Genomic DNA, 26,039 nt, shown 5'->3' with positions numbered 1-26,039 from the left:
ATCTTTGAGTCCAAAGTTATACAGCAGACTGTGTTTAAACTGAATTCAATGGGAACTAACAAAATGCACCAGTATACATAGAATGCACGACTAGACAGATTTGTCCCAAACTTGTGTGAGTAAGTCCAGAAATCCAGATTACACAGGTGCTGGTTTGGACAGTCCACTGTATATAGAATTTAACAATTTACAATTTCCTTGAAAATTTGGTTGTAACCAACATTTTTAGAAAGTTTTAGTATGAATTCCTGCTTTCCTGCAAAACACTTATTTCCTATAATTCAGTTAGACTAAATAACTGTAAGCAAAAAACAAAACCCACCCAAAAAAAGATGTTAAAATTACGTCTGGATTATATCATCAATACAAACACACTCTAAAAAAATATAAATTAATATATTCCATTTATGGCCCATTACATCCAATTCAATCAACTCTAAATCACAATACATAAAAACTGCATTACTATGCATACCAACTTTTACTCTTCTAATGATTAGCAGCTACAAACAATGGTACAAAATACTTTTTTGTTTTTAAAGTTTTTTTCATTAACAAATTAATTCTGATTTGTCATCTAGGAGTTTAATTCAGAAGATAAATTATGGTACATATTTTTAAAATCAAGTGGTGTTCTGTGTTTTTATAAAATGTTGGGAGTCGTCCCTTTTATTCCTGAAGATTCATCAAATACTTTCTTCACTGAAGATTTCCAAATCCTTGCATACTCTGTGATGTTCTCTGTGGTGTAAAACCTAAAAAGCATAAAAACCCATCATTCAGTAATTGTTTGTGAATTTATCCATGTATAACAGTGTAAAAGTGCTTCTCATCACAACATAACTTTATACAATTTGTGACAAGTCACAAAAAATTACAAAAAATTCTCATATAAAAATTAAAATTTTAAAAAATCTCACTCTATTAATTGTTAGACAGTTTCAGAGAATCCCTGTACCAACTTTGATAATGATCCAATCACAACTCTGTAATGGAGAATGCATGACAAAGTGTGAATTTGGGAAAAATAATTAACATGTCCCACAGAAAAATGTTGCAAGTTATTCTTTGTTTGAGTGTATTTCGAGTAGTAGCGAAGACAAGATCTTATGTACAGCGCTAACACAGATAGAATCTAAATTGATCAGACTGCAGAGAAACTATGGGTACTGCATCTAGGAATACAAAAATATTCACAGATGATTTGTGTAATGCCGACTCATAGACAATATCAATTTATACACATTTTACTGTCATTTTTGTTTTCTTTGGAACTTGTTTGAGGTCACGTTTGATGAAAATTAATTTTTAAATGATTACAGTTATGTGGCACATTTTAATATAATGAGGCCACATCACTTAGCACAATTTTACAGTGATAAATTATGAAAATTATGAACATGTATGTCTAAAAAACCTGAATGTGTTTAGTGTTTAGTTTTACATTTAAATATGGACATTACTATTTGTTTTACACATTATTAACACAGTGTTACGGTGTTGTTTATCAAACATTATGAACCAAGTGGCCATCCTTATAATATGTGTGCCTAGAAGGGGAGGGGCTTTCTGGCTTACATACAAAACGTACAGAGGGGGAGGAGGGTTCGCTGACAAAGTACATAAGCCAAAATTTATTTTTTATTGGTGTGCAATGCAGAGCTGCCACTCTGTATTAAAAAAAAAAGTATGGAATCTTGCCAAAAAAAGTATCAAAATGGTCTTAAAAAAGTATTTAAAAAAGTATAATTTTTCATCACCTTACCCCGATAGGTAATGCATGTACTATGACATTCACTACCTTTGTCCTACTAATGTTTGCTGCTTATGACCAACCTCAAGGAATGGTGTGTACCAAGTTGTGAGGATTTGTGATTGTTGAACACTCTGTTCTGCAAATTTCAGTACCCTGTCATTTGGTCACTGAGAGCAGCAGGATCAGAGAGCTCTACAAACACTCCACTCAACAAAGAACAAACCACTCCTAAAAAAAAGACTAGCAAAGCACAAATATTACGATAGTCAAAATTTAAAATTGGATTTCTTAAGTTATTTTTTTGCAGAAAACAGTATTAAAAAGTATTTTCATGCGAAAAAAGTATTAAAAAGTATAAAAAGTAGTATTTCCAAGAAAAAGTATACTACTTTTTAAAAAGTATAAAGTGGTAGCACTGAAAGCTCCTAATTGTATCTGATGAACTTTTCAGTGTTTAAGATGTACGCATGTCAATGGGAAAAAAGGGGTTGGGGTGTAATTATCAAAAGGTGTACATGGGGAAGGAGAGATTTTGTGTGTAGGTACTTTGTGGATGGCTGCCAAAAAATAAATGGCGATTTTCATAGATTTTTTTTTTTTTTTTTTCAATCTTTCAAACAACATGAACAATAACATGCAATGGGTTATTCTGAACCTGACAACAGGAGAGAAATACTATGGTGCAGTCTGACAACCAACCTCTGCAATTGCCCATGGCAATCAGCAATGCCGTGGAGGTTTTAATTCTCTACGGCACTTTTTTGCCGTGGACATTCAGGTGGGTTTTTTTTGCCGTGGACATTTTATTTGCAGGGGTTGGACAACACAATAATATCATACAGCCTAACCTCGAAGTCATGACTAATGGCGAGTTAAATTTCTCTGTATGCAGGTTTATATGTGACATTCGAAAAGAGAATGGTCATGAGTACCCTGGCCAAACTCTACGATATTGTATTTCAGATACAGTTATTCCTAGAACAAAAAGGAATATGGTGGAAACTGTTGAATGAAGATTGTTTTCAGTGCTTACCCTGTCCAATGCCAAATTAACCAATTCCTAATTTATATACAAAGTGGTTACAACATTTAGTCTTTGGCTAATAAAATATTCCTTAAATTAATTAGGAGATAACCATATGGAGTTTTCAGATTTGCGGGTGTTATTGTCTATTTGATACCGCAAATGTCATTTTTGACCGAAGGCGTTAGCGGGCATCAAATAGACAATAATACTATATGATTATGTCCATTGTAAAAACTGAATCATTTTTCTACAGAACTAACTGTATATTTGGCATTTCTTGAAAAAACATCGGCTATTGGATGTCAAACATTTGGTGATTTTTTTTAATGCAGAAAGGGATCTTTTATATGCACTTTCCCACAGACAAGAAAGCATATACCACGGCCTTTGTCCAGTTGTGGTGCACTAGTTGGAACAAGACAAAACCCAGTCAGCTGAATGGGTGCACCGAGGTGATTCGATCCTGTGACACAAGCACCTCAAGTGAGCATTCAACTGACTGAGCTAAATCCCGCCCCTAATTAAACAAAACCAAACAAACTTTAACTTTTATATGCACCATCCCACAGACAAGATAACACATAACACAGCCTTTGATATACATGTCCTGGTACACTGGCTGGGATGAGAAAAAGGCAAATGCTATGGGCCCACCGATGGGATCGATCCTAGACCGACTGTGCATCCTGGGCTCCTGCTGTATTAATGGACTAACCTGGAGCAATTGTCGGCCACATGCGTCTGGTAGACATAGGATCACTCCATTGCATCTGGACAGGGCGGTGAGTGGGAAGAGGCTCCTCGGAGGCTTCTAGCAGCGGAACATCCGAGCTGAGGAATTGGTTAGACTGGGACCAAGGCTTTGACAGCCAAGTGTTAATGGAACAGTTATTCTAAAATAAAAACAAATACACACATATACTTAATTATCCTGCAACCACTGTTTCTACTGACAGACAATGATGACAAATAAAACAAAGTCATATACGTATAGTCGCAGAATATGACTTTTGACGTCATGCATTTGACATTACAAAATCGCTCATTTGACCTCTAGGTCATTGTACAACATAGCTGAAATAACAGAAATAATAGCATTTTCCCTTAGGTTTTATGGTCTGCAGAATAAAGATAATAACTAGTTAATGACGTAGGATATTGGCTTTTTCCCATTCATATCATCACAGGATAAAGCCAATATCCTACATCATTAACTAGTTATTCTCTATTTACATGGCATACAAACCGATGACTTGCCCATCAGGCTCCATGCTTATAAAACATTTAAAGTCCAGATTCCAGTCTCTAATAACATCTTGAGACTTCAAGGCCATGCAAATTGCATATGTGTGACATATCATTAAAGATTTGTGCCTAACCTCTGAAGTTTTATAAGCTTGGGCTCTCGTATTATATGTATATAACCCTTTTCTAAAATAACATGATATTTTTGGTGGAAACTTTACGGTTTCTAACTCAGAATATTCATTTCTGTACCTTCAGTTTGCTCTTGATTGTCCAAATGTCTTGCACCAGAATGTTTTTAATACTAGATTTTGTTCGGACTTTCTGGAAATACATTAATCCATTAAATACTGGACTGTTTAGAACTTTGAAACTTGGAGAGTGGGTACACACCTTCAAGACCCCTATTTAGATTTGTACTTGCATAAGAATAAGCCTGTCCATCCATTCCTTCAACTATTTAGCCTAAGTATAGACCTGGCCTGGTGCTTATAAAACGTTTAGAGTCTAGACTCGAGACTCTAACAGAGTCTGAAACAGTAAAGTCATGGCAACGCCATACAAACTGCATGCGTGTGACGTTATTTGAGATTGAGTCTGGACTCTAAACGTTTTATAAGCACCAGGCCTGTTCTCTCACCTGAACCTCCATACCAGCAATTTGAGCAGAACCTTGCTGTTTTCTCCTGTCCTTGTCAAACTCGTCATCACTGCTGTCATCTCTGAAACAAGTTTAAACAAACATCCTCAGAGTACTGCTAAAGCAATAATACGTGTCTCCTACCAGGCTCAACAAATTGTCGTATCTCCTATGTTCAAGGGCCATAACAGTGAAAAATGGGTAAATCGCCACGAACATTAAACTTGATCTTTAACAGTACATGATAAAGCTATACACAGAATTTCAGCTCAATACCTTGAAACATTGTGGAAAACAAGTCTAGAAAACTATATGTGAGACAGACGGACAGACACAAACAGAACAATGAAGACTAACTTATAGTCCCCTCCGGTTGGATTGGACTAATAAGCTTGCAGGATTACAGAAAGGAAAGGAATATCTAACAACCTGAAATTACAGAAGGGTGGTTACAAAACCTATAGTCCCCTTTTGTTGGACCAGTCGGAGACTAATACATAAGCTTGCAGGATTACAGAAAGGAAAGGAATTGCAAACCACACCTCAGAACATTACTGAATGAGAGCTATTGAGTACTTCATGACATCATAACCTCACTAAACAATGTGTTAATAGGCAGCAGGTTTTGATGTTTACTTCTACAGAGCTCGATCTAAATGGCGACACTGAAGGCAACTGCCACAGGTGTCTTTACTGAGGGCATATTGTTTTGCAACGAAACAAAAATTATTGCTACTAGTTGAAGTGATAATGTTTGTTTTTTTAGTCTGTGTTTCTTTGTTGCAAACGTGTTAAAATTAAAGGTTTTTTTGTTTAACGACACCACTGGAGCACATCAAATGCGTTTAAATGAACACATAAAAAAATATATTCCTTGATAACCAATGGCAGTGTTTCCACATGAGCAGCAAATATTTTTGTAACCATATCTGCACCACATAAAACATGCCCGTGGAAAATGGTCATTAGTTTGCTTGAACTCACTTGGTTTCTATGGCTTGTACAAAGTCCCGACTGACAGTATAGAACTGCTCCCCGCTGGAAGAATCGTCGCTGAGATCACTCGAGTCCTGGACGCCAGACCAGCCACTCGTCATCGTGTCAGAACTAGGCAAAAGAACATGTTGTTTTATGTGAGATAAGTCACATGGGATAAATATTAGGCAAAAACAAAAAACAAAAGCCAAAAAAAGAAAAGAAGAAGAGTTACCCTCCCAAAACTCCCCCCCCCCCCCCCACAAAAAAAACCCCTCCAAACAAACCCCACAACAATATTCAACAATCCCCTTTTCACCACTTCAAATTAAGAAAAAACAGGGCTAACTCTGTCCCTTGCCAAATTCGCCAATTTTAAAAACAATTGGCAAATTTTATTTCAATATGGTCAAATTTATTTTTGTAATAATTGATATTTTTTGTGAAAAATAGCTATAGGTTTTGAATTTTTTTTCTTTCTAAGCAATAAGTTTTGTATTTTTGTGAATATTAAGTATTAATATACAATAAGGTAAAAAGTTTTTTTAAAAATACAGAGAGGAAAACAAAATCGAACAATCCACCACTAATTGTTTTGTATTCAAGAAATTAAATTGTTTTCTCTTTTCATGAATACTTAACTTGACCTCTGAACTCGGTGTTTGAGATTAATGGTATCCCGATATCCCGGGGATACCACATTTTAATTTTGGATATCAGACTTCCAGAACCCAGTATCCCTCTGGGATACCATATGATGTTTGTTTTTCGTCGTCATTTACCAGCGAAGTTAAGTAACAGTATTTTCGAGCCCATACCCAGCCTAATGCTATGCCGTAACAATATTTCCCCCAACTCGTATCCAGTCTAATTCTACACTGAAGCATTAACAGCGCAGCAATAGACTGGGAACTGCTAAGTCGCTATTGTTTTTGTTAGATGTTTCCTCTCTACAAATTTTGTTTGAGATATTGATTCCACGTATGCATAAAACTTACACAGGTAGGTTTATCATTAGTAATTTTGAGAACACTTATAGATTACTACTAAATACTAATTTTCAGTATTATGCAAAAAATGGATGAAGCAAATCTGTTTGCCAATTCCTTTTGATTTTGAATTCTGCGATTTCGAATGTGATATCAGCATAGCAATAGGCAAGGAATGAGAACAGTGTCGTCCAAGTTTGTTACAATGTTATTTATGAATTTCACTTAAGTGGGATACCAGATTTTGAAATGTTAGTATCCAACTGGGATACTGCCCAAAACTTTTAATCTCGAATGCTGTGAACCCATGGCACCCTCCTCAGTCCAATGCTTCAGAGGTCAGGTTATGTATGCAACGCTGATTGCCATCCTGAATTTCTAGTGCTGACATCATATAATAAGCTGCAGAAAAAATTGGACAACAGCTAAAAAACATTTTTTTTTAGAATAAACGATTGTTAAAAAAATTTCTGCAAACAGAATCAAACCTTCCGCATTGCAATCAAAAATAAATACCATTACACATCATCTTATGTTTAACCATCTGTAAAAAATGTTTTGCACACCCACCTTTGTTTATTTGGCCACCCTCCCGGGTATCCCAACTGCATTCCAGAACACTGTGAATTCAAAGCACCTGGCAACATGTAGCCAGCGTTATTGCGGTACGAGTCTGGGAGAGGGGGTCGCATCAACATGGTGGTGTCTCTGTGCTGATCGGCGTACTGTCTCTGGATGAACGGCTGTATGGTGGGCAGACTGGACCGGTGCATATGTGGCCAGGTGTTCCGGCCCATCCCCGACAAGTCGAGGCTGCTCTCGGACCGCCGGTGGTGCTGGACGCGGGGCATGCTCATCTCCTCGGCCTGGGAATCTGAGGCTGAGGGACTGGGCATGCGGTAGATGGGCGGAACAGCCAGGTGTTCGGGGATCACCTGCATGGGCGAGTTGCTGGTGTTCACCCCAGACAGCAGGTTGATCACACTCTCCAGCTCCTCCTCTGAAGCAAGTCCTGGAAATGAAAAGAAGAAAAATAGCTATTAATGTTTTATTTGTTATTGAATTTTGTGTTTATGCTTCTTTAGACACCACTTCTGATTATCTGTCTGTCCAGTGACCCTTTTATGAAGCAATCTTAGCACTAAGATCACCAGGTCCCCGTCTTAGTGCTAATATTATCTTAAGTGCATAACCACCTTATGGTGATCTTAGTGCTAAGATCATTTCATAAAATGAGGCCCTGAAGTGTATACGGTAGTTATGCACTTAAGGCGATCTTAGCATTAAGATCATTTCATAAAATGGGACCCTGGCTAATGGGGCTCCGGCTAGAGATTTTTCTAAGCTATCTTAGCATACCCGGACGACCAACACATACTGACACTTTAAAAAATGAAAAACACCAGTTTAACCTTCTCGGTATTAACTTTTCCATAAATCTAGAAAAAATTATTGATTTAAATTATAATCCCAAGATTATCGAAATACCAAAATTAATGAAGCTATGGTCTATCAGAAAACTTACTTAACTAGGAAGAATTACAGTCCTGAAAACGTTAATAGTTCCTAAACTAACATACCTACTGAAAACATTACCAAATCCAAGCGAACTTTTGCAAAAACATATAAATACATTATTTTTCCAATTTATTTGGAATAGCAGCCGTGAACAACTTAAAAGAAACTTAATAACGCAAGACTATAAAAATGGTGGCATCAAAATGATAAACATAAATAATTTTATGACTGCTTTGAAAAGTTCGTGGATCCGACGGATATTTTTAAATAACCCAAAATGAACCATTTTTTTGAAGCTTCTACAAATATATCAACACGTGATTTAATTATATATGGCGACGATTTTCTATACTGTAAAAAAAGTTCAATAATTTTTTTATTTTGGAGAGACACATTGGTTAGTTGGTTAAGGATACAAGAAAAACAAATTCCAGTAAACGTAGATGATATTCTCCAGATCAATATCTGGTTTAACAGTAAAATATGTATAGATAAAAAGCCATTTATACTAAAACGATATATCTCGAAAGGTATTATCTTTATTAACGATTTGTTGAATGAACAAGGAGACTTTCTAACATATGAACAGTTCATAGAGAAATATTATATTTACAGTATGAAAATACAAATTTTTTTTTTACATGTTAATGCCGCGAAAAATATTCTACAAAATAATTTTGAAATAGAAAAATATATTTATTACAAAAATTGCAACTATGAAGCATTTCATTAGCAATGGACATCCGATAATACACTCTTTGAAAGAGTTTTCGATAACAAAAATCTTTAAAGAAACCAAGAGAGGTTTTTTTTAAACAAGATATATAAAAAAGATTTCAAAAATTGTTTTAGCTCACCAGCTGTTGTTAAAAAATTTGCTGATGGTCCAAACTGTAAATTATGCCCAGCAACATTAAAATCCTGGACACCAACTCCTATCAAGGGGACGCCACTCTGACTGCCAGCAGTCATGGGACCGTGTCCCAGCAAATCAACACTTCCTGAATCAGCGGTAGAACTAGGTGTGGAGTCAGTGGTGGTTGGGGATTCAGCAGTTGTCTGAAATGACAGAACAAATAGCATAGTTTCATGCATATTACCTGCAGGCTATATGTTTTAAAACACCCCAAAATACTCTGCAGTTTATCTGACAGTGTAGTCTATGTGACCATTTCTATTTTTCAGTGCTAAAAACAGTTCAGTGGTACAAAATGCAAATTTCAAACTAACTGTATTTAACAAAATCAAGTAAATAATGTTATGTCAACATGTACTTAAAAAAAACCCCAGTATTTTAGTTCAATCCCAAACACTGAAATTTAAATCTTCCGATGAACTTTTAAAAAGCTTAATTTGTTGTTCCTCTATTAACGGACAGAATCTAGATCAGTCGGTAGAATGCTCACTTGAGGTTCTTGCGTCATAGGATTTAATAGCCTTGGTGGACCCATTCTCTGATTGTCCCCTCCCCCAAGTCCCAACCATTTTATCTTTTTTTTCTCTTCCATACACATTATACAGTGTCCAGCGGAATACCATCGAATTAATTTGCTGAAAACAATTTGCAATAGATTAACAAAATACAGTCAAACTGTCTAAACGGGACTCTGAACAAACCGGAATCCTGTCAAAACTGGCCAAGTTTCATGGTCCTGAATTTTCTAACTTCTAACACTGGATCCTGTTTAAATTGGATACATATCAGGCCCCATGACATGATCTGGTTTAGACAGGTTTCAATGTATAAAACATTCTGCTTACCTCAGCAGTTTTCATTGTCTGTGAATCGCCAGCGTTACTACCGAGGCTGCCTGCAGCCTGGGGGACCAGCTCGTCCGTGATGCAGCCTGCTACATCCTGATTCATGTCAACGTAAAAGGCACTTTTCCTCTCTTCAGGGGATGGCTTGCGTTCAAACAAAGACAGCAATGAAGACCGAAATGTTCTTTGTGTTTTATGGGAGCTGGCTCCAACTTCATCTTTAGGTTTTGGACTGGCTCGGGGAGAGCTGGAAGGACTGTTGCTGTTGGATCTTGAGTCTGGTCTCACCGTCTCATTGGTAACCAAGACACCAAGAAGCTGTTTGGTGATTTCCTTCTGACTGTCAGTTCCCTTGTCATCACACAGCCTGCTGACGAGGGCGTCCAGCTTCTCATCACAGAAGTGGTGGTAGCCTTTCTGCATCCTCAGAAACAGCATCAGCACATGACAGTACGTCTGCAGAAGAAGTGAAATCAAAGATATACCACACAAAAGCTTGAAACAGAATAGAATATCTGTTAAAACCTTACTCCCACCACAAGAAAAAAATAAAAAAATAAAACAACAACCCACAACCAGGGGTGAAGCAAAAGGATAAACAAAGAAAGAAAGAAAGAAATGTTTTATTTAACGATGCACTCAACACATTTAATTACGGTTGTATGGCGTCAGACATATGGTTAAGGACCACACAGATTTTGAGAGGAAACCCGCTGTCGCCACTACATGGGCTACTTTTTCCGATTAGCAGTAAGGGATCTTTTATTTGCGCTTCCCACAAGCAGGATAGCACAAACCATGGCCTTTGTTGAACCAGTTATGGATCACTGGTCAGTGCAAGTGGTTTACACCTACCCACTGAGCCTTGCGGAGCACTCACTCAGGGTTTGGAGTCGGTATCTGGATTAAAAATCCCATGCCTCGACTGGGATCCGAACCCAGTACCTACCAGCCTGTAGACCGATGGCCTAACCACGGCACCACTGAGGCCGGTAGGATAAACAAAAGCTTGAAACAGAACATAATTTTTTATACAACCTTACCCCCCCTCCCCCCCCCCCCCACAAAAAGAAGAAAATCCAAACAAGTAAAAAGATACATGGTCAACATGACTTGGAATGTTTTCTGGAATAATAAGTTTTTAACAAGATGTTTAACAGTCTTAATGTAGAGATTTTAAAATGATATTAAAGGCTCGATGTTGATCAGAAAAAATTTGCCAAATTTTATAACATACAGAGGTGTTTTTTATCAAGGTATTTAACAGTCTTAAAGTAGAGATTTTAAAATGATACTAAAGGTTGGAGGTTGACAGAAAAAATTTGCCAAACTTTATAACATACAGAGTTTTTTTTTATCAAGGTATTTAACAGTCTTAAAGTAGAGATTTTAAAATGATACTAAAGGCTTGAGGTTGACAGAAAAAATTTGCCAAACTTTATAACATACTCTGTAACAGGTTGTTTAAAAATGTCCAAATGGCACTTTGTAAAGGTGGGGGGCAGGATGTAGCCCAGTGGTAAAGCGCTCGCTCAATGCACGGTCGGTCTGGGATCGATTCCCACCAGGGGACCCATTGGGCTATTTCTCGTTCCAGCCAGTGCACCATGACTGGCATATCAAAGGCCGTGGTATGTACTAACCTGTCTGTGGGATGGTGTATATAAAAGATCCCTTGCTGCTAATCTAACAGAGTAGCTCATGACGTGGCGACAGCGGGTTACCTCTCTAAAATATCTGCGTGGTCCATAACCATATGTCTGACGCCATATAACCGTAAATAAACTGTGTTAATGCGTCTTTAAATAAAACATTTCCTCCATCTTTACGCAAGAAATGTTTTTATTTAATGACACACTCAACACAGTTAATTTATGGTTATATGGTGTGAGACATATGGTTACGGATATACAAAAAAACAACCCATATTACCTGTGCCGAGAGCTTGTTGAGGTCATCCATCCTGTTATCGTCGAGTTTCTCCTTCAGGTTGAGTAGCAGCGTGCCCATCTCCTTCATCTGGTCAGCCCACCGCGCCATCTGAGTGCACGAGTACACCTCACGGAACGTGGCCGCGAACTCGTCACCCACACACTGGTATGACGAGTCCTTCAACGCCTTCGTCAGCGTCTCCGTCAGGTGGGTTCCCGCCCCCACCAGGTTTCTCACTGCATTGTGGAACTCTTCAATGCTCTCGCAACAGTCCTGGACTTCCTGACTCGTGGCCTCGTTCGTGTTGGCACTGACGTGGAAAACCGACCTGGAATCATTTCCAGTAGACCGGCTACTGAAAAGATGTTTCTTGATATTTTCCATCTGGCCAAGTCACTCTTTTAACTGATCCGCACACGTGACTGATTTGTCAAGAATCACATCCAAACAAAATATCAGCAAACAGTTTTAGGGAGTCATAGATCAATATTAATATTGCTTGAAGGTTTCGGAAAACTAATGGTGTGTATGTTTATATATATATATATATATATCACAGAAATTAGTTCACAGAACTAAAACAACTGCTGCCATTGAACAGTTTGAGCATTTAGGAATTGTTAAAATAAAATTAACTGTCATGAGCACTATTGACATATATATGTATGTTTTTGCATGAATTTTAGTATTCAACTGTAGCAGTGTTCATTAAATGACTAACTAATTGTCAGACCAGCTGTAACTATATTAATTGAATCATGTTACAAATAGTAAGTAATTATCGTATAGCACTGTACAGGTTTTAACTGAATAATTCACATCAGATGACTTCCATATCATTCTCGTCAGGTTTGCTGGTACCACAGAGGAGTGGTATACAAATGTGAATTCTTAGTCTGTCCCGGGAGTGGATGCTCATCATCTGCACTGAACCAGCCAGTGCAGATACCCTATCCATAATGCAATTTAGGCAGACATCTTGTATCCCGTAAGCAGCCAATCAAAAGCAAGGGTCTGACGTCTGCCAGTGTTTTCATGATGTACCTATAACAGAAACCATATTATTAACAGAAGACACTTTTCACACCCTCGTTTTGGCTCCATACACAATGAATATAACATACATGTACCTTATTTCACAAAAAAAAAAAAAAATTAATTACAAGATTTTCTTCAAAAACAGTAGGGTGCATATTAGTACTTTTCATACAAAAATATTTTGATAGCAATTTTACATCGAGATTTTTTTCCAGCATTCTGAAAATGGAAATGCCATGCACCCAGTTTATTTTTATTGTAAGGAGACGCAAAGGGACGTCATTGGAATACTGATGTCATTCAAATTCAAAAACACATGTAGCTATATTATTATTATTCCAATGCTTAATAATAACCCATGAATGTCAAACTTGATCTGTAATGTTCAGTATATAGTAAAGTTATACCCAAAAATTTCAGCTCAATACTTTGAGTCATTCCGGAAAAAAAAAAGGTACAGAAAACAAATTTCCATATCTCCTAAGTTCAAGGGCTATAACTCTAGACATAATATTAATATTAAGTTTAAGTTTTAATGAAAAAAAAATTAAAAGCACCATTCATAAAATATATCATATTAAACCAGCATTTTGAGAGTAGTTAAAGCAATACACGTCCCCTACCAAGCCCAACACATTTTCATATCTTCTATGTTCAAAGGTCATAACTGTCAAAAATGGGTACACCACCACGAAAGTCTGATCTGCATGGCTATATATACAAAATTTCAGCTCATTATTTTGAGGCATTGTCCAAAAAAAAACCAGTCTGGAAAAGTGGGACAGAAGAACAGACAGACAAGTGACAAAATACACGTCATAGTCTATTCACATGTAAACATTGACGCAACTGATAAAGACAGCAAAATGCATCAGATACTTTTTAAAAAAAACCCACCCCAAAAACAACATTTTAAAAGCTGAAAAAAAAATCTGCTTATGTGTTTTAGGGGAGAAGATCTGGTTGAATGTCTAACTGAGCAGTTGTAACTGTAATTAAATCTGTGTAAACAACAGATAAAAAGGTAACACCCTAATGTAAGATTACACCAAACTGTCTACTTATCTGGTAGTTACTAAACACATACACATGTAAAGCCTAATACTATCATCATACAGGTATACATATACTGTTAATACGTACTGTGGATAGCAGCAAAGATTTTGTACCACAATAGCCAGGTTCATACACTTAATTATCAATCAAATCCAGGGCACAATATTTCACACAAACTGTCATTGTGTTCATGTGTTCATTATACGTGAACCGACAGCCAATTAGGTACACGATGAATCATTACATTCTAAACTTAAATCTAGCTAAAAGGATCAACAGAAGTTTATTCAAGTACTAGTATTAAAAAAATGTATGTACAAATATTCCATATTGTTCTTAAATGATTTTTTTTTAGCAACTGATGTTTAGCCCATCAGTACCAGCAGTTAAATTGTAAATCATTGGTGACGTAAAAATTAAATATTATTCACATAATGAAACATTAGGTTATTTTTGTAAAAAATTAATGTGAACCCACTTCTGGGTTTAGTTGTAAACCTAACATTTTGAAATATTGTCCCTGCAATTTCCATGACTTTTTAAAGACATTTTCCATGATCATCTTCCTTTTAGGATGTGCAAAGATATTTCCGAGATCAGCATAATCTAAAAATATTACAATGTTTTTGACAAAAGCTGTGGATATCTTCTTGTGTTACCGGTACTTTAAATGAAAAACAAATGAATTACCATATTTTCACTTTCAATAACTTAAATTTCCACAACTTTCCCAGCATGGAAAATGATATCCAGAATTTCCATAACCCATATGAACCTTGTATTATAATTTCTGCATTAACTTCTCCATCTATTATTCTAGGAGCCAGATGGTGCCTACATGTACTTCTATTTTTTATATACCCCAGTAGATAGTATGAAATGTTTTAGTCACCAAATTAAAAAAATGGTCACATATGCGATCAAATCGGTGGCAATGTATAGGGCTGCTAAACCTTATTTTACTGTATGCAACAAATATTTATCTCAAGCTAGAAGGACTCTCGAATTGACCAGCGATGAAGTTAGATGTGGTTTCATGCGCTCTCAACTTACCCCCCCACCTGGGGGGATTGATCGCTAGTTATGGATCGCTGTTGGAGTACCGCGTCGCGTACACCGGGTCATGGGCAACCGTGACCTTGGTGTACGGCGACGCGGCTACAGCCAAGAGGAAGGGGACTAGGAAGAGGAAACGTGCGCCAGGGGCGGCTCAGGCGGGGACAAAGCTGGCGGCTCAACCGCCAGTGGAGGTCCCGTCTGCATCACCACCCCCACCACGACCAAACCGGACGGAACAACGGGAGGCGACTCGCCAACCAGCCGTCACCTGTTCCCGCCCGTTGTTCGTCTGCGTCGAGACCCCCTGAATGTTGGGGCTGTCAAGAGGAAGGCTGTGACCCCCCCCCCCCGGGGGAACAACCAGCCAAGACGCGGCCTTCTACTTCCTCTTCGGGTGAGTGGAAAGTGGCAGCAGGCAAGATCAGAGGCCAGTACTCTAAGTACTTGGTGGGCGACTCTGGATGTTGGGGCTGTCAAGAGGAAGGCCGTGACTCCCCCGGGGGACCAACCAGCCAAGACGCAGCCTTCTACTTCCTCTTCGGGTGAGTGGAAAGTGGCAGCAGGCAAGATCAGAGGCCAGTACTCTAAGTACTTGGTGGGTGACGTCACGGACCCCGACAGACTGCCAGGAGGGGTCTACGAGGAAAACTTCAGGATGTTCCCCGATGGCCACCCGGTCGCCATCCACACGGTGAAACTACGGGGAGTGGAAGCGATAGTAGTCACCTCGCGCCGGGATGATCTTTACAGACAAGGATTCCTCAGCCATGACATGGATAACAACACCATCCACAGAATCATGAAGATCGTCACCGGCGCCCAGTACCCACAAATGGTGCACTGCCTTTGTACCCACAGCTACAGGAGACTGGTGCCTCACTTCGATGAGAAGAACATCATCACCTCCCTGTAGATGCCAACCTTACCTAGGACAGGTAACCTCCTTTTTGGGGCTTAGTTGGACTTTAAATTTTTTTGGCCGTGGCTCTAAATTCTTATGTTTATTTTTTTATAAATAGTCCAACGCACTTCATTTTGGTGCCCGTTCAATTGCTCAAATCACCTTAAAACCTTTTAGGCCGAGCAGTCAAACTTACTTTTGGATTTAATTTCTTAGTCCGGACATGATTGGGATGCAGGTTATTCTCCATAGACTTAGGTTTTGACAGGTAGAACCAAGGAATCGAACTTCAGCCAATTACATCGTGGCCTTTACTTGGTGTCTAGTAGTACTAGTCGGTCCGTACACTCACTGGACCTTTACTAAATGGCTTTATTCCAAATTCTGCCCATTTCTGCCCCCCCCCCCCCCCCCCCCCCGTCATGGACTTAGTCACTGGCGAAGTCAGAGATTAAGCCCATGATAGGCGTGTGTGAAACCTTCGTGGTATATATGCACGTAAATCCTTTTACTCACTCACTCAAGCTAGAATCTTGACACATTTCTTTGTAAGCGAAAGCTAAAACATGTATGGATTTTTGTACCATGGATCAAATTGAAACAAATACACGATAAACTGATATCCTACATTAATAACATATACTCAAATTACTACCCAAAACCATATACTTACTTAAATGAGTGTTTTATGTGTTCAAGTTGTTAAGTACAAAACATCTGAAGGAAAGTAGAAAATCTCGCCATACTAATCAATGATCGGTAAATGGGGACAATGTAGAATATGTTATGACACAAGCAGGCAGCACGTCAACATAAAAATTTGCTGTGCAGTCCACATGCACGTACATATATTTACATAGAGACTCACCCAATGAAACAGCTGGTAGACGCAGGTTTATGTGATTGCATTAATCAATAATGCTATATATCTGCATTAACAGGCTTTCACTACCTCAAGTTTTTTTTACTTAAAGTTTGTTTTGTTTAACACACATGTAATGCATATGTATATGTATATATATGACTAAAATTAAATACTATAAAATAGATTCTTGTTTAGAATATCGGTGCCTGTATATTCAATGTGTTTCTGGCCATAGGGCCTACCAATTTTTAACTAGCCCAAACTGGATTTGGCCTCCCAATAATTTTCTGTCATTTCCAGTATAATGAAATAATACTACCATGTTTTGGTGCCCATTACTGATTAGTTCTAGGATTGATTAGCCAGTGGGCCCATTTGACTATTTCTCATTCCAGCAAGTGTTCCACAACTGGTATATCAAAAGCTATGGTATGTGCTGTTCTGCCTGTGGAAAAGTGCATAAAAAAAGATCCTTTGCTGCTCGTGGAAATTGTAGCAGGCTTTCTCTAAGACTGTATGTGATAATTACCAAATGTCTGACATCCAACAGCCGATGATTAATAAACCAATATGCTCTAAGGGTGTTGTTAAACAAAACAAACTTCAACTTTGATATTTTCAAACAATAAACACCCTGCAAATGAGAATGGACGTTTTATAATTTACATGCCGTAATCCAAATTTCTAAATCTTTCATAGAAATAAGCATACTGTCTGGTAATCCATGTACACTAATATTGTATACCTTGTATACCAGTAGCTAGCTCAAAATAAATTGATTAAGTTTAAAAAAAAAAAAAGATTCTACTAAACTAAACCTTCACTGACACACAGATTGTCTTTTCATTTCAACTTATTTTTAGGCTTATATCCAATTAAGGTTCAAGCATGCTGTCCTGGGCAAACATCTCAGCTATGTGGGCTGTCTATCCAAAACAGTCCGAGTCGATAGTTGTTAATTGTTAGTGGTTAGTGAGAAAGAAGAGGGTGTAGTGGCCTTACGCCTACCCATTGAGTCATTAAAGGGACACACCCTAGTTTCAACACATTAAAATTAACACTAAGTTTAATTAATCTACAAACCTGTAACACATTTGGATAAAGTTACAAGTGAGTGAAACATGAGTCTGTGACTTTGAAATAGTGAAATACCCTCTAAAAATAGATTAAAACTTGACTCCATAACTGTTACTTCTCAGACGCACGCGTGTTTTTAAATATGAGAAATGCATTTTGTGATATTAAAAACACCAGGATGACCAAAAACACTTCGAATGTACGGAAATGGATAATCTAAACAATAAAATCTAAGTAAAGTATGATTTCAGTTATCAAAAACGGCTCTAATAGTAAACAATATGCCTTAGTGTTTAAAAACCAGAGTATGTCCCTTTAAAACTCGCTCTGAGTGGGAGCCATGCAGTATCGCACTGTTAACCCTGTACCTACCAGCCATATGTCCGATGGCTTAACCACGATGCCACCGAGGCTGGTACAGATTGTCTGCAATTCATTCAAATTATTGTTTTTACTGTACTAATACTCACATCGTGCATATAATTGTATGTTATATCTGAATAAAAAACACTTTGTTTTTTATCAGCAAACTATTACTCGTGAAATACATGCACTTTATTATGATGTGCTAACATCCTCAGATTCCTGGTACCAGTAACCTGAATGCTATTCACCCTTTCTCACCAATGTTGCCCAATTCAAACAATTTGCTGTCGACATCGACTTGTCATTCTAAATAATGTGATATCATATAGAATTATCGCTTTCTAAAAGCTATCGACCAGTATTAATGTCGTCAATCATAAACAGACTGGAATTGTATGAAGTTTTACTAAATTTATCTGCCTGAAGAAGCAATTTTACTAATTTTGCATTGTCGTTTGGAAAGTACACAAAACTAATACGATGGTAACATAATATTTGCAATAGATATTGCGATAAATATGTTTTGTAACAATGCTGTAATATTACTTTGCATTTATGTGAAAATTTGAAATAAATTATTCTTGAAGCAAAAATGTTCTTGTACTTTGAACATTGTTGCCCAAATTTGAGTAATCTACGTTACATTTCATTTATTAATACAAGTTATGTTAATAGAACCAAGCAAAATGAAATCTCAAATGCATATTTCAGTGCCATAACATCACTGAATCGATGACAAGTTACTTGTTATATTTAATCCAAACTACTATCTCCATGTTGCAAAATAGTAGGGAATTTTGAAAGCCCAAGCATGTAAGCATGTAGTCCATGAGACCGCCCATATCATATGCGTGAATAGTGGCAATCACCCATAGGTTTGTGTATGTACGGTGGTAATACCAAGTAGTCAAATAAATGTATTGATATACATGAGGCATTATTTTAAATTATTACTGTGGGTGAAAAGGCATCTGAAGGAATTTACGTGATGTAATCTATGTTACAAGTAAATGCTAACATTGTTATTAAAACGATGGTCTGATGTTTATTATTGATTCACACTAAACGTAGTAGTCTCCTGCATCAAAACAGGTGTTTTTGGTTAGGAATATATTTAACAGAGAGACACAGACAGACAGACAGACAGACAGAGAGAAAGACAGACAGACAGACAGACAGACAGACAGACAGACAGACAGACAGAGAGAGAGAGAGAGAGAGAGAGAGAGAGAGAGAGAGAGAGAGAGAGAGAGAGAGAGAGAGAGAGAGAGAGAGACAGAGACAGAGACAGGGACAGACATAGATAGGCAGAGATAGACATAGAGTAAAAGGTTATTATAAATCCTAGTTATTTTAAGCAATTTTGTCAGACATATTGTGTCCCATTTGTTTTTATAGGAAACCAATGACGTATTGCTGTGGTGAAAATATTCTGTTATAACCTTTTTCTATGCAAATTATAAAGACATTAAGGAATAGAAACACTGCATGTGTGACTATTTGACAATAATTACACAATTAACTTAAATGTTTGAATTAGGAAGGAAGGAAATATTTTATTTAACAACACTCTCAACACATTTTATTTATGATTATATGGCGTCAGACATATGGTTAAGGACCACACAGATATTGATAGAGGAAACCCGCTATTGCCACTTTATGGGCTACTCTTCGTTTAGAAGCAAGGGATCTTTTATATGCACCATCTCAGACAGGATAGCACATACCACAGCCTTTAATATACCAGTCGTGGTGCACTGGCTGGACGTTTGAATTAATGAAATAATTTCATGTTCATTGTTTATTCTTCAGATTATGTGTTTTGTAATCTACGTTATTTGTTTTTGTAATTTATGTTACATAGCTATCAATCGGGCTCGGTTATACAATTGAACCAGGATTTTTTTGGTCTTTGGCTATGATGGAGTGGGTAACCCAGCAAATACAGTGACACATCAAACACAGTGTCCATTTAATCACATTCACTTGCACCTGGTTTCATAAGGAGGTATCATAATACATAGTAGTTTGCATATTTTCACATTATGTTTAACATAGAGGTAGTTGTTGTTACTGGATAATATGGCCCATTTTGTTTAACTAATCAAAATCTATCGAATAACAACAACCGATTGGAATTTGTCTAATTACATGTGAATGATTTGAAATAACACAACCATCATGTAATATCAAGCAGTCTTTTAACATTTTATAGCATTATGTTAGATGTTTCGTAACTGATATTTGTTGTGTCCAAATTCTGAAATTTGAGATACTGATTCTCTAAATATTGATCTTTTAATAATAAATGTTTTTGTGAACAATCAACTGTTTTCCTTTTTGATTATTTTGCGCTGTCAATTTGGGCAACATCAGTGAGAATGGGTATATTGAATACATGTGCCTACATGTCATAATAATAATTTACATACGGGTCAAACAAATCTGGTGCACAATACAATGACACACAACCTTTTCTGAACAAAACAAGTGATATTTGACAATTCAGGGCTCACCTTTTGGCCTCAAATTCCTATGAACAAGAGATTTTCCAATACACTATCACAATATAACATGATTATGTTTTAGGTTGTCATCCTCTGGAAATTGAAAGGGGGCATTACCACAAAAAAAATGCCTGAGCAAAGATTTTGTCCTTTCTGTCCCAATAAAATTAAGGATGAGTTATACCTTTTGCTAAAATGTACAGCATATACTACAAATAGGGAAAAACTGCTAACTGATATTGCTAAAAAATATATATGAACTTAAAGATTAACTGTTTGAATGAAAATGAACAACTAAACATAATTTTGGACCCACCAATAGATATTGCCCCTTTAACAAGCAAATATTTTAAAGAAAATCTGGTCTCATTAAGTTAACTACTTGCATGTAAATAATTTTATTGACCTATTAGTTGTTAACCATATATGTTTTACTATGTAATGTACATATATGTAATTGTTATTGTTTTTGTACCTGCTCTTTGTGAGTGTTATGTACAATAAATTGAATTGAATTGAATTGTATATTCATGCATTTTTCGTTACCCATGACTGGCTCTTTTGATTGGTATGAGTAACAAGTGACTCACAGTTATTTTAATAAAATTGCATTTGCAGAGGAAGGATTTTTGTTTAATTGGTGGGAGGTTACCCACATAGTAAATTGGGGAAGGCAATTTAACTACTCTACATATATACGAGTCGTTATGGAGCAGCAAGAAAATATAAAGTGTAAAAATTGTACAAAGTTTTGTTAGTTTTATTCATATTTTTTTAACACTTATTACAGCACATAGATAAATTAATTATCAGATACTAGATGTCCAACCTTTTTTGAAGTTTGATAAATAATTTGACGAAATTTTCTACTAACCTAGAGCTAGCCCTACTATTACTGTGAAATAATATTACAAATATTACTGTATTTTGGTTTGGTAATAAAAACAGACAAGATTCTGTAACAACACTGAGTCGTTTTCACCAGGAAAGGTGAGTGATCACTCTTGTTCCCCTCCACACTTGCTTGGAAAGTTTAGATGAGCAGCAAATCGATTGCCTTGCAATAAAAATGTCAGCAAATTTTATTTCAAACTTCACGTGATTACTCATCTAGCACCATTTTTTGGAAGTGCCACAGAAATACAAATTATACAATAGAACAAACCTTTTTGGTTTATTTTCCATTAGTTCTCTAGATATGTCAATTTTCATATTTTTCGACATCATTTATCGTGCAGTTTCATGGTAAAAGTGCTGCTAATCAGCACAAATTATTTGTAAAAATACAAGATACTATAACCATGCAATTATTGAACAATTGTGTAAATTTTAATGAATTATGCAGGAATGTGATATCCAGTTTAAAGAAAAAAAAAGCCAAAAAGATCAATAAAAATTCTGAAATAGCTATATACCATACCTATGTATAGGTAGTACTAAACCAAAGTCAAAGTTCGAAGTTTACCCAACTTTTGACAGACCAGTTAATACCACAATTCTTAGTCCTGTGACTAGTGATAAATGTGAGTGTGTTGGTTGTAAAAAAATCTATGCATGAATGAATGAAATAATGAATGTTTAACAACACCCTAGCACATTCCAAATGTTTGATAGTGTGGGTCCCGTGACAACATAATAATTATAATTTAATTACAATAGTTTGTAATAAAACTAAAAAAGTTCGGTTTCCTTCTTTTGTGTTGTTATTATTGTTTGTATATGATAACATGTTTATAAAATGCAATTTTAGTAAGTTTTTTTAACGAAATTTGGTCGCGGGCCTTTCAAAAGATGTATGGGCGAGTCAAATTGTTGCTCTGAGTGGCCTGATTGGCCAGTTTAAAAAAATCCCAAGTGCATACCCTATAATACCCTAAACTATCAAATTCCATCCCATTTTACTTCCGCACTCTTTCTAATCACACTGTGCAAGCACAAACTTTAATTCTACTGCATATGTATCGACTAACCAAGCCTCGATCGAACAAAATAGAAAATGATGGTAGAAAGAGTTCTTAAAGTGTGTTTGTCCCTTGTACAATAGCAGTAATTCTATTATTGAATACAAAAACCATGCCCAAAGGTTATAATAGATTAAAACCTGTATAAACGAAGAGACTAGACTTGACAGATCGGTTGACAACAAAGGTAAGTAATTACAAAATGTTTATTATTATTGTATTTTGTATTAGACAAGGTAAACAATGATACAGTTAAATTTATCTGGTTGTTGGATTGAACATGCACAGTCGCGATTTCCTGTTTATAGGATGGAATTTGATAGGTCCAGATTATATATATTATATATATATATATATATATATATATATATATATATATATATATATATAGGATGGAATTGATAGGTCCAGGATATATATATATATATATATATATATATATATATATATATTATATATATATTATTTGTAAGAGATATCAGTCTTGTTATTTCCAAAACCCTTGTACTTTTCTTTTTCCATAAAATAAAACTGAAATTATTTACAAAGAATAATGTACATGAAGGCTGGGAAGTATTATACTATGATCAGTATTATAAACACAAAATAAAAGACTTTATAAAACTATCATAAATATATTTAATTTTTGGAGGTTGTGAATTGACACACTTTTATGGTGAAATGACTTAGTACAAATAAAATTTAGGGTAAACAGGACTAAGGGTGACATGGTTTCAGGACAAAACGAACTGGAATCATAATTTCCACTAGACCGAAATAACATTCACTAGCCGGAACCAATTTGCTTAAAGATAGGGTCAACTCAAACAAGAGCCTTGTGTTGGAAAGATGCATACCTGGACCACCAACACATACTGACACTTTAGCAAATGAAAAGCGCGTAATTTTAGAGTTAATAAAAAAACATGATTATTCCTGCTAACTGGGGGCAGCCATTTTGTTTCGTTTTTGTGACGTCCGGTGGGATAGCTTGGGGCGAAGTGACGTCAGCTCCTTACCATCTCCTGTATGTACAGTGTAAACAAAAGCAGTAATTTTTGACAAGGCGCTTCTCTTTGATCAATCTGACTTGTAAAACAGCATAAATGACGTAATAATATAATAAACTATTTAACTGAATATATTTCAAGTTGCATTAACAGAACAAAATGGGGTTATAGTATTTTTCTCTGTTAAAATAATCCAAAGGAAAAATGTATACTATTAGGCCTATTGATATGCTACGTTGGAGCAAAAACGACAACCCACGATATCCAAGTGATAAGTTTCTTTTCTTTGGGACTATGTAATTGGTCAGTTCTGTGGTTTTAGATGGAAAAGTCTACTTAATCAATAGTTTTACAGAACTATTTACAGTAATAAACCATGTCCATTACCATTTTAGGGGCAACAGGTAATATTCCACAATACCGGTATGTATTTTTGTGTCAAGACAGCGTCAATTAATTGGCTCGTTTTGTTACCAAAATACACACCTGCCAATCAGGAATCACAGCCAGAAGCAACTAACAGCATAGACCAATTAACTAAAAAACACTCTGTATATCATTTCAGTACGTAGGTTAATGCATGGACAAAACATTGTTAATTATTTCGACTTGTGTAGCCACTTTGACAATGGTATTTTATTTTGTATTGAAAAATAATATGTATAGTGCTGGATATACTTATTGCTGGCTTACTGGGATGTGTATTATTACAGAACATTACAATGTATGACTATTTATCATCCCGCAAAAACCAGGTAGATTGAATTTCTCTAGTTCTAAGGCTCATTCCTGACGTTACGCGTTAAGTATTACGTAACCACCAGCATGCCAGAGGGTGTACTCACTGAAATGGTACAAAATGGCTGCGCCCGTTATATATAACAGCTGTCACATTTAACCGTTTTATTAATTAACTATACGATTATACTTGTTGATATTAAGCAATAATGTGCATTATATATCGTTGAATATGCAAACCAGTCCAAAAGCCTTGCTTTAGCATTCCTTTAAAGGAAAAAAATTCAGATCAGTAATCAAAGTTCATTTTGGACCAAACAAAATTATTCGTACTTGCAATTTAATTGGTTATGTTTGAAAGTGTGTAACCAATATCAGTTTGTTTTAATCTGATAAACAAAATAAATTATTCATACTTGTAATTTGATTGGTTATGTTTGAAAGTGTGACTTAATTGTCCCTTCCTTTAAGTACTAGGGTAAAGATCGCTACAAGTCTCAATGACGGAAAGCATTGCTAAAGATTGAAAAGCGCCCTAAGTCAAGAAGCGTCCTATTTTACATACGGCTTGTTTATGACGAATCTGCGCACGCGTGAACTTTGACAACACAATAATTCTGAACCAGGAAGTACTTGCTACCGATAAAGACAATTTATTTTAGGAAAAAACTGGTAAAAAGTTATTTTTGTACAAAATTCATTAAATATATGATCGTTATTTTAAATAGTAGCATCATTTAAAATCATATGCTATATTAATACCTACATCTAAATAATCAGCACTTGTCAAGAGCGAAAGAATCCTATCGCTGTCACGTCTGCTTTCATTTTTGGGTCAAGTCACGTGATGTACTTATTCTTTTAACAAAAACTAATTATGGAAGCCCATTCAACTGTGGCATGTGTTTTATGATATATCAACAGAATACACTTTAATAATTGACATTTGTAGTTAATTGAATATGGTAATAGATCAAATAATCAAATTAATTGTGCGATTACAGTGCTTGTGCTTTGTAGCTATTTTCCCGTTAATAGGACGCTTCATGATCCTTTGAGGATACTACAATGGTGCTATATCAAGAGACCAGTAGGGTAGAGTATGGTAGGGTAAAAAATATTACGTGCCAATAAGATCACTACAAGTCCCTATGATGGAAAGTAAATACTACAAGAGTGTTCTAAGTATTATATCAAAAGAAGAGTTGGGTAGAGAAAAAATATTATGGTGCTAATCAGTGCATTTTTATGAAGCAGTCCGACTTTAGCACAAGTTTTGACCTTCATCTGCTCACGTCCTGAAATATCTTGATTTGCACTTGTGCAGCTTTCATAACAAGACCCTACTAACGTTACATAAACTAACACGACTTTTGATTGCTTCAAATTACAAATGAACATTCAACATGGCCTAACGCGTATGGAACATAAATTAACATCTGTGTCTCAGGCACAAATGACCAATAAATGCTGTGTGAAAATAGAAAAATTGGCGAACAACCTGCTAGCAAAATGGGAAAAGAGATTTTAGACAGAGATACTTACAAGGTTGTGATCTATGTCCACAAAATAAAATTTTGTCGTTCTTTACCGGAAGTCCTCCCAGTGAAAACCG

The 26,039-nt window shown here is 36.2% G+C and overlaps 1 protein-coding gene across 2 annotated transcripts; it reads right to left on the bottom strand.

Annotated features, from left to right (window-relative positions):
- Positions 1–569: 569 nt before the first annotated feature.
- Positions 570–26,025, bottom strand: LOC121389375. 2 transcript variants are annotated; one of them, XM_041520971.1, is made up of 9 exons: positions 25,970–26,025; positions 11,844–12,887; positions 9,912–10,367; positions 9,008–9,209; positions 7,203–7,644; positions 5,653–5,775; positions 4,669–4,750; positions 3,499–3,676; positions 570–755 (listed from the first exon to the last, which is right to left on the bottom strand). In XM_041520971.1, the coding sequence occupies exons 2-9, from the start codon at positions 12,225–12,227 to the stop codon at positions 700–702; spliced, it is 1,923 nt and encodes a 640-aa protein (XP_041376905.1). In that variant the 5' UTR covers positions 12,228–12,887; positions 25,970–26,025; the 3' UTR covers positions 570–699. The 2 variants fall into 2 exon arrangements, with proteins under 2 accessions (XP_041376905.1, XP_041376904.1); XM_041520970.1 differs by lacking the exon at positions 25,970–26,025 and adding an exon at positions 16,571–16,701.
- Between the last annotated feature and the right edge of the window lie 14 nt (positions 26,026–26,039).

The sequence above is a fragment of the Gigantopelta aegis genome, chromosome 14, assembly GCF_016097555.1.
Source record: "Gigantopelta aegis isolate Gae_Host chromosome 14, Gae_host_genome, whole genome shotgun sequence".
Lineage (NCBI taxonomy): Eukaryota > Metazoa > Mollusca > Gastropoda > Neomphalida > Peltospiridae > Gigantopelta > Gigantopelta aegis.
This window is presented reverse-complemented; position numbering and strand designations above follow the sequence as displayed.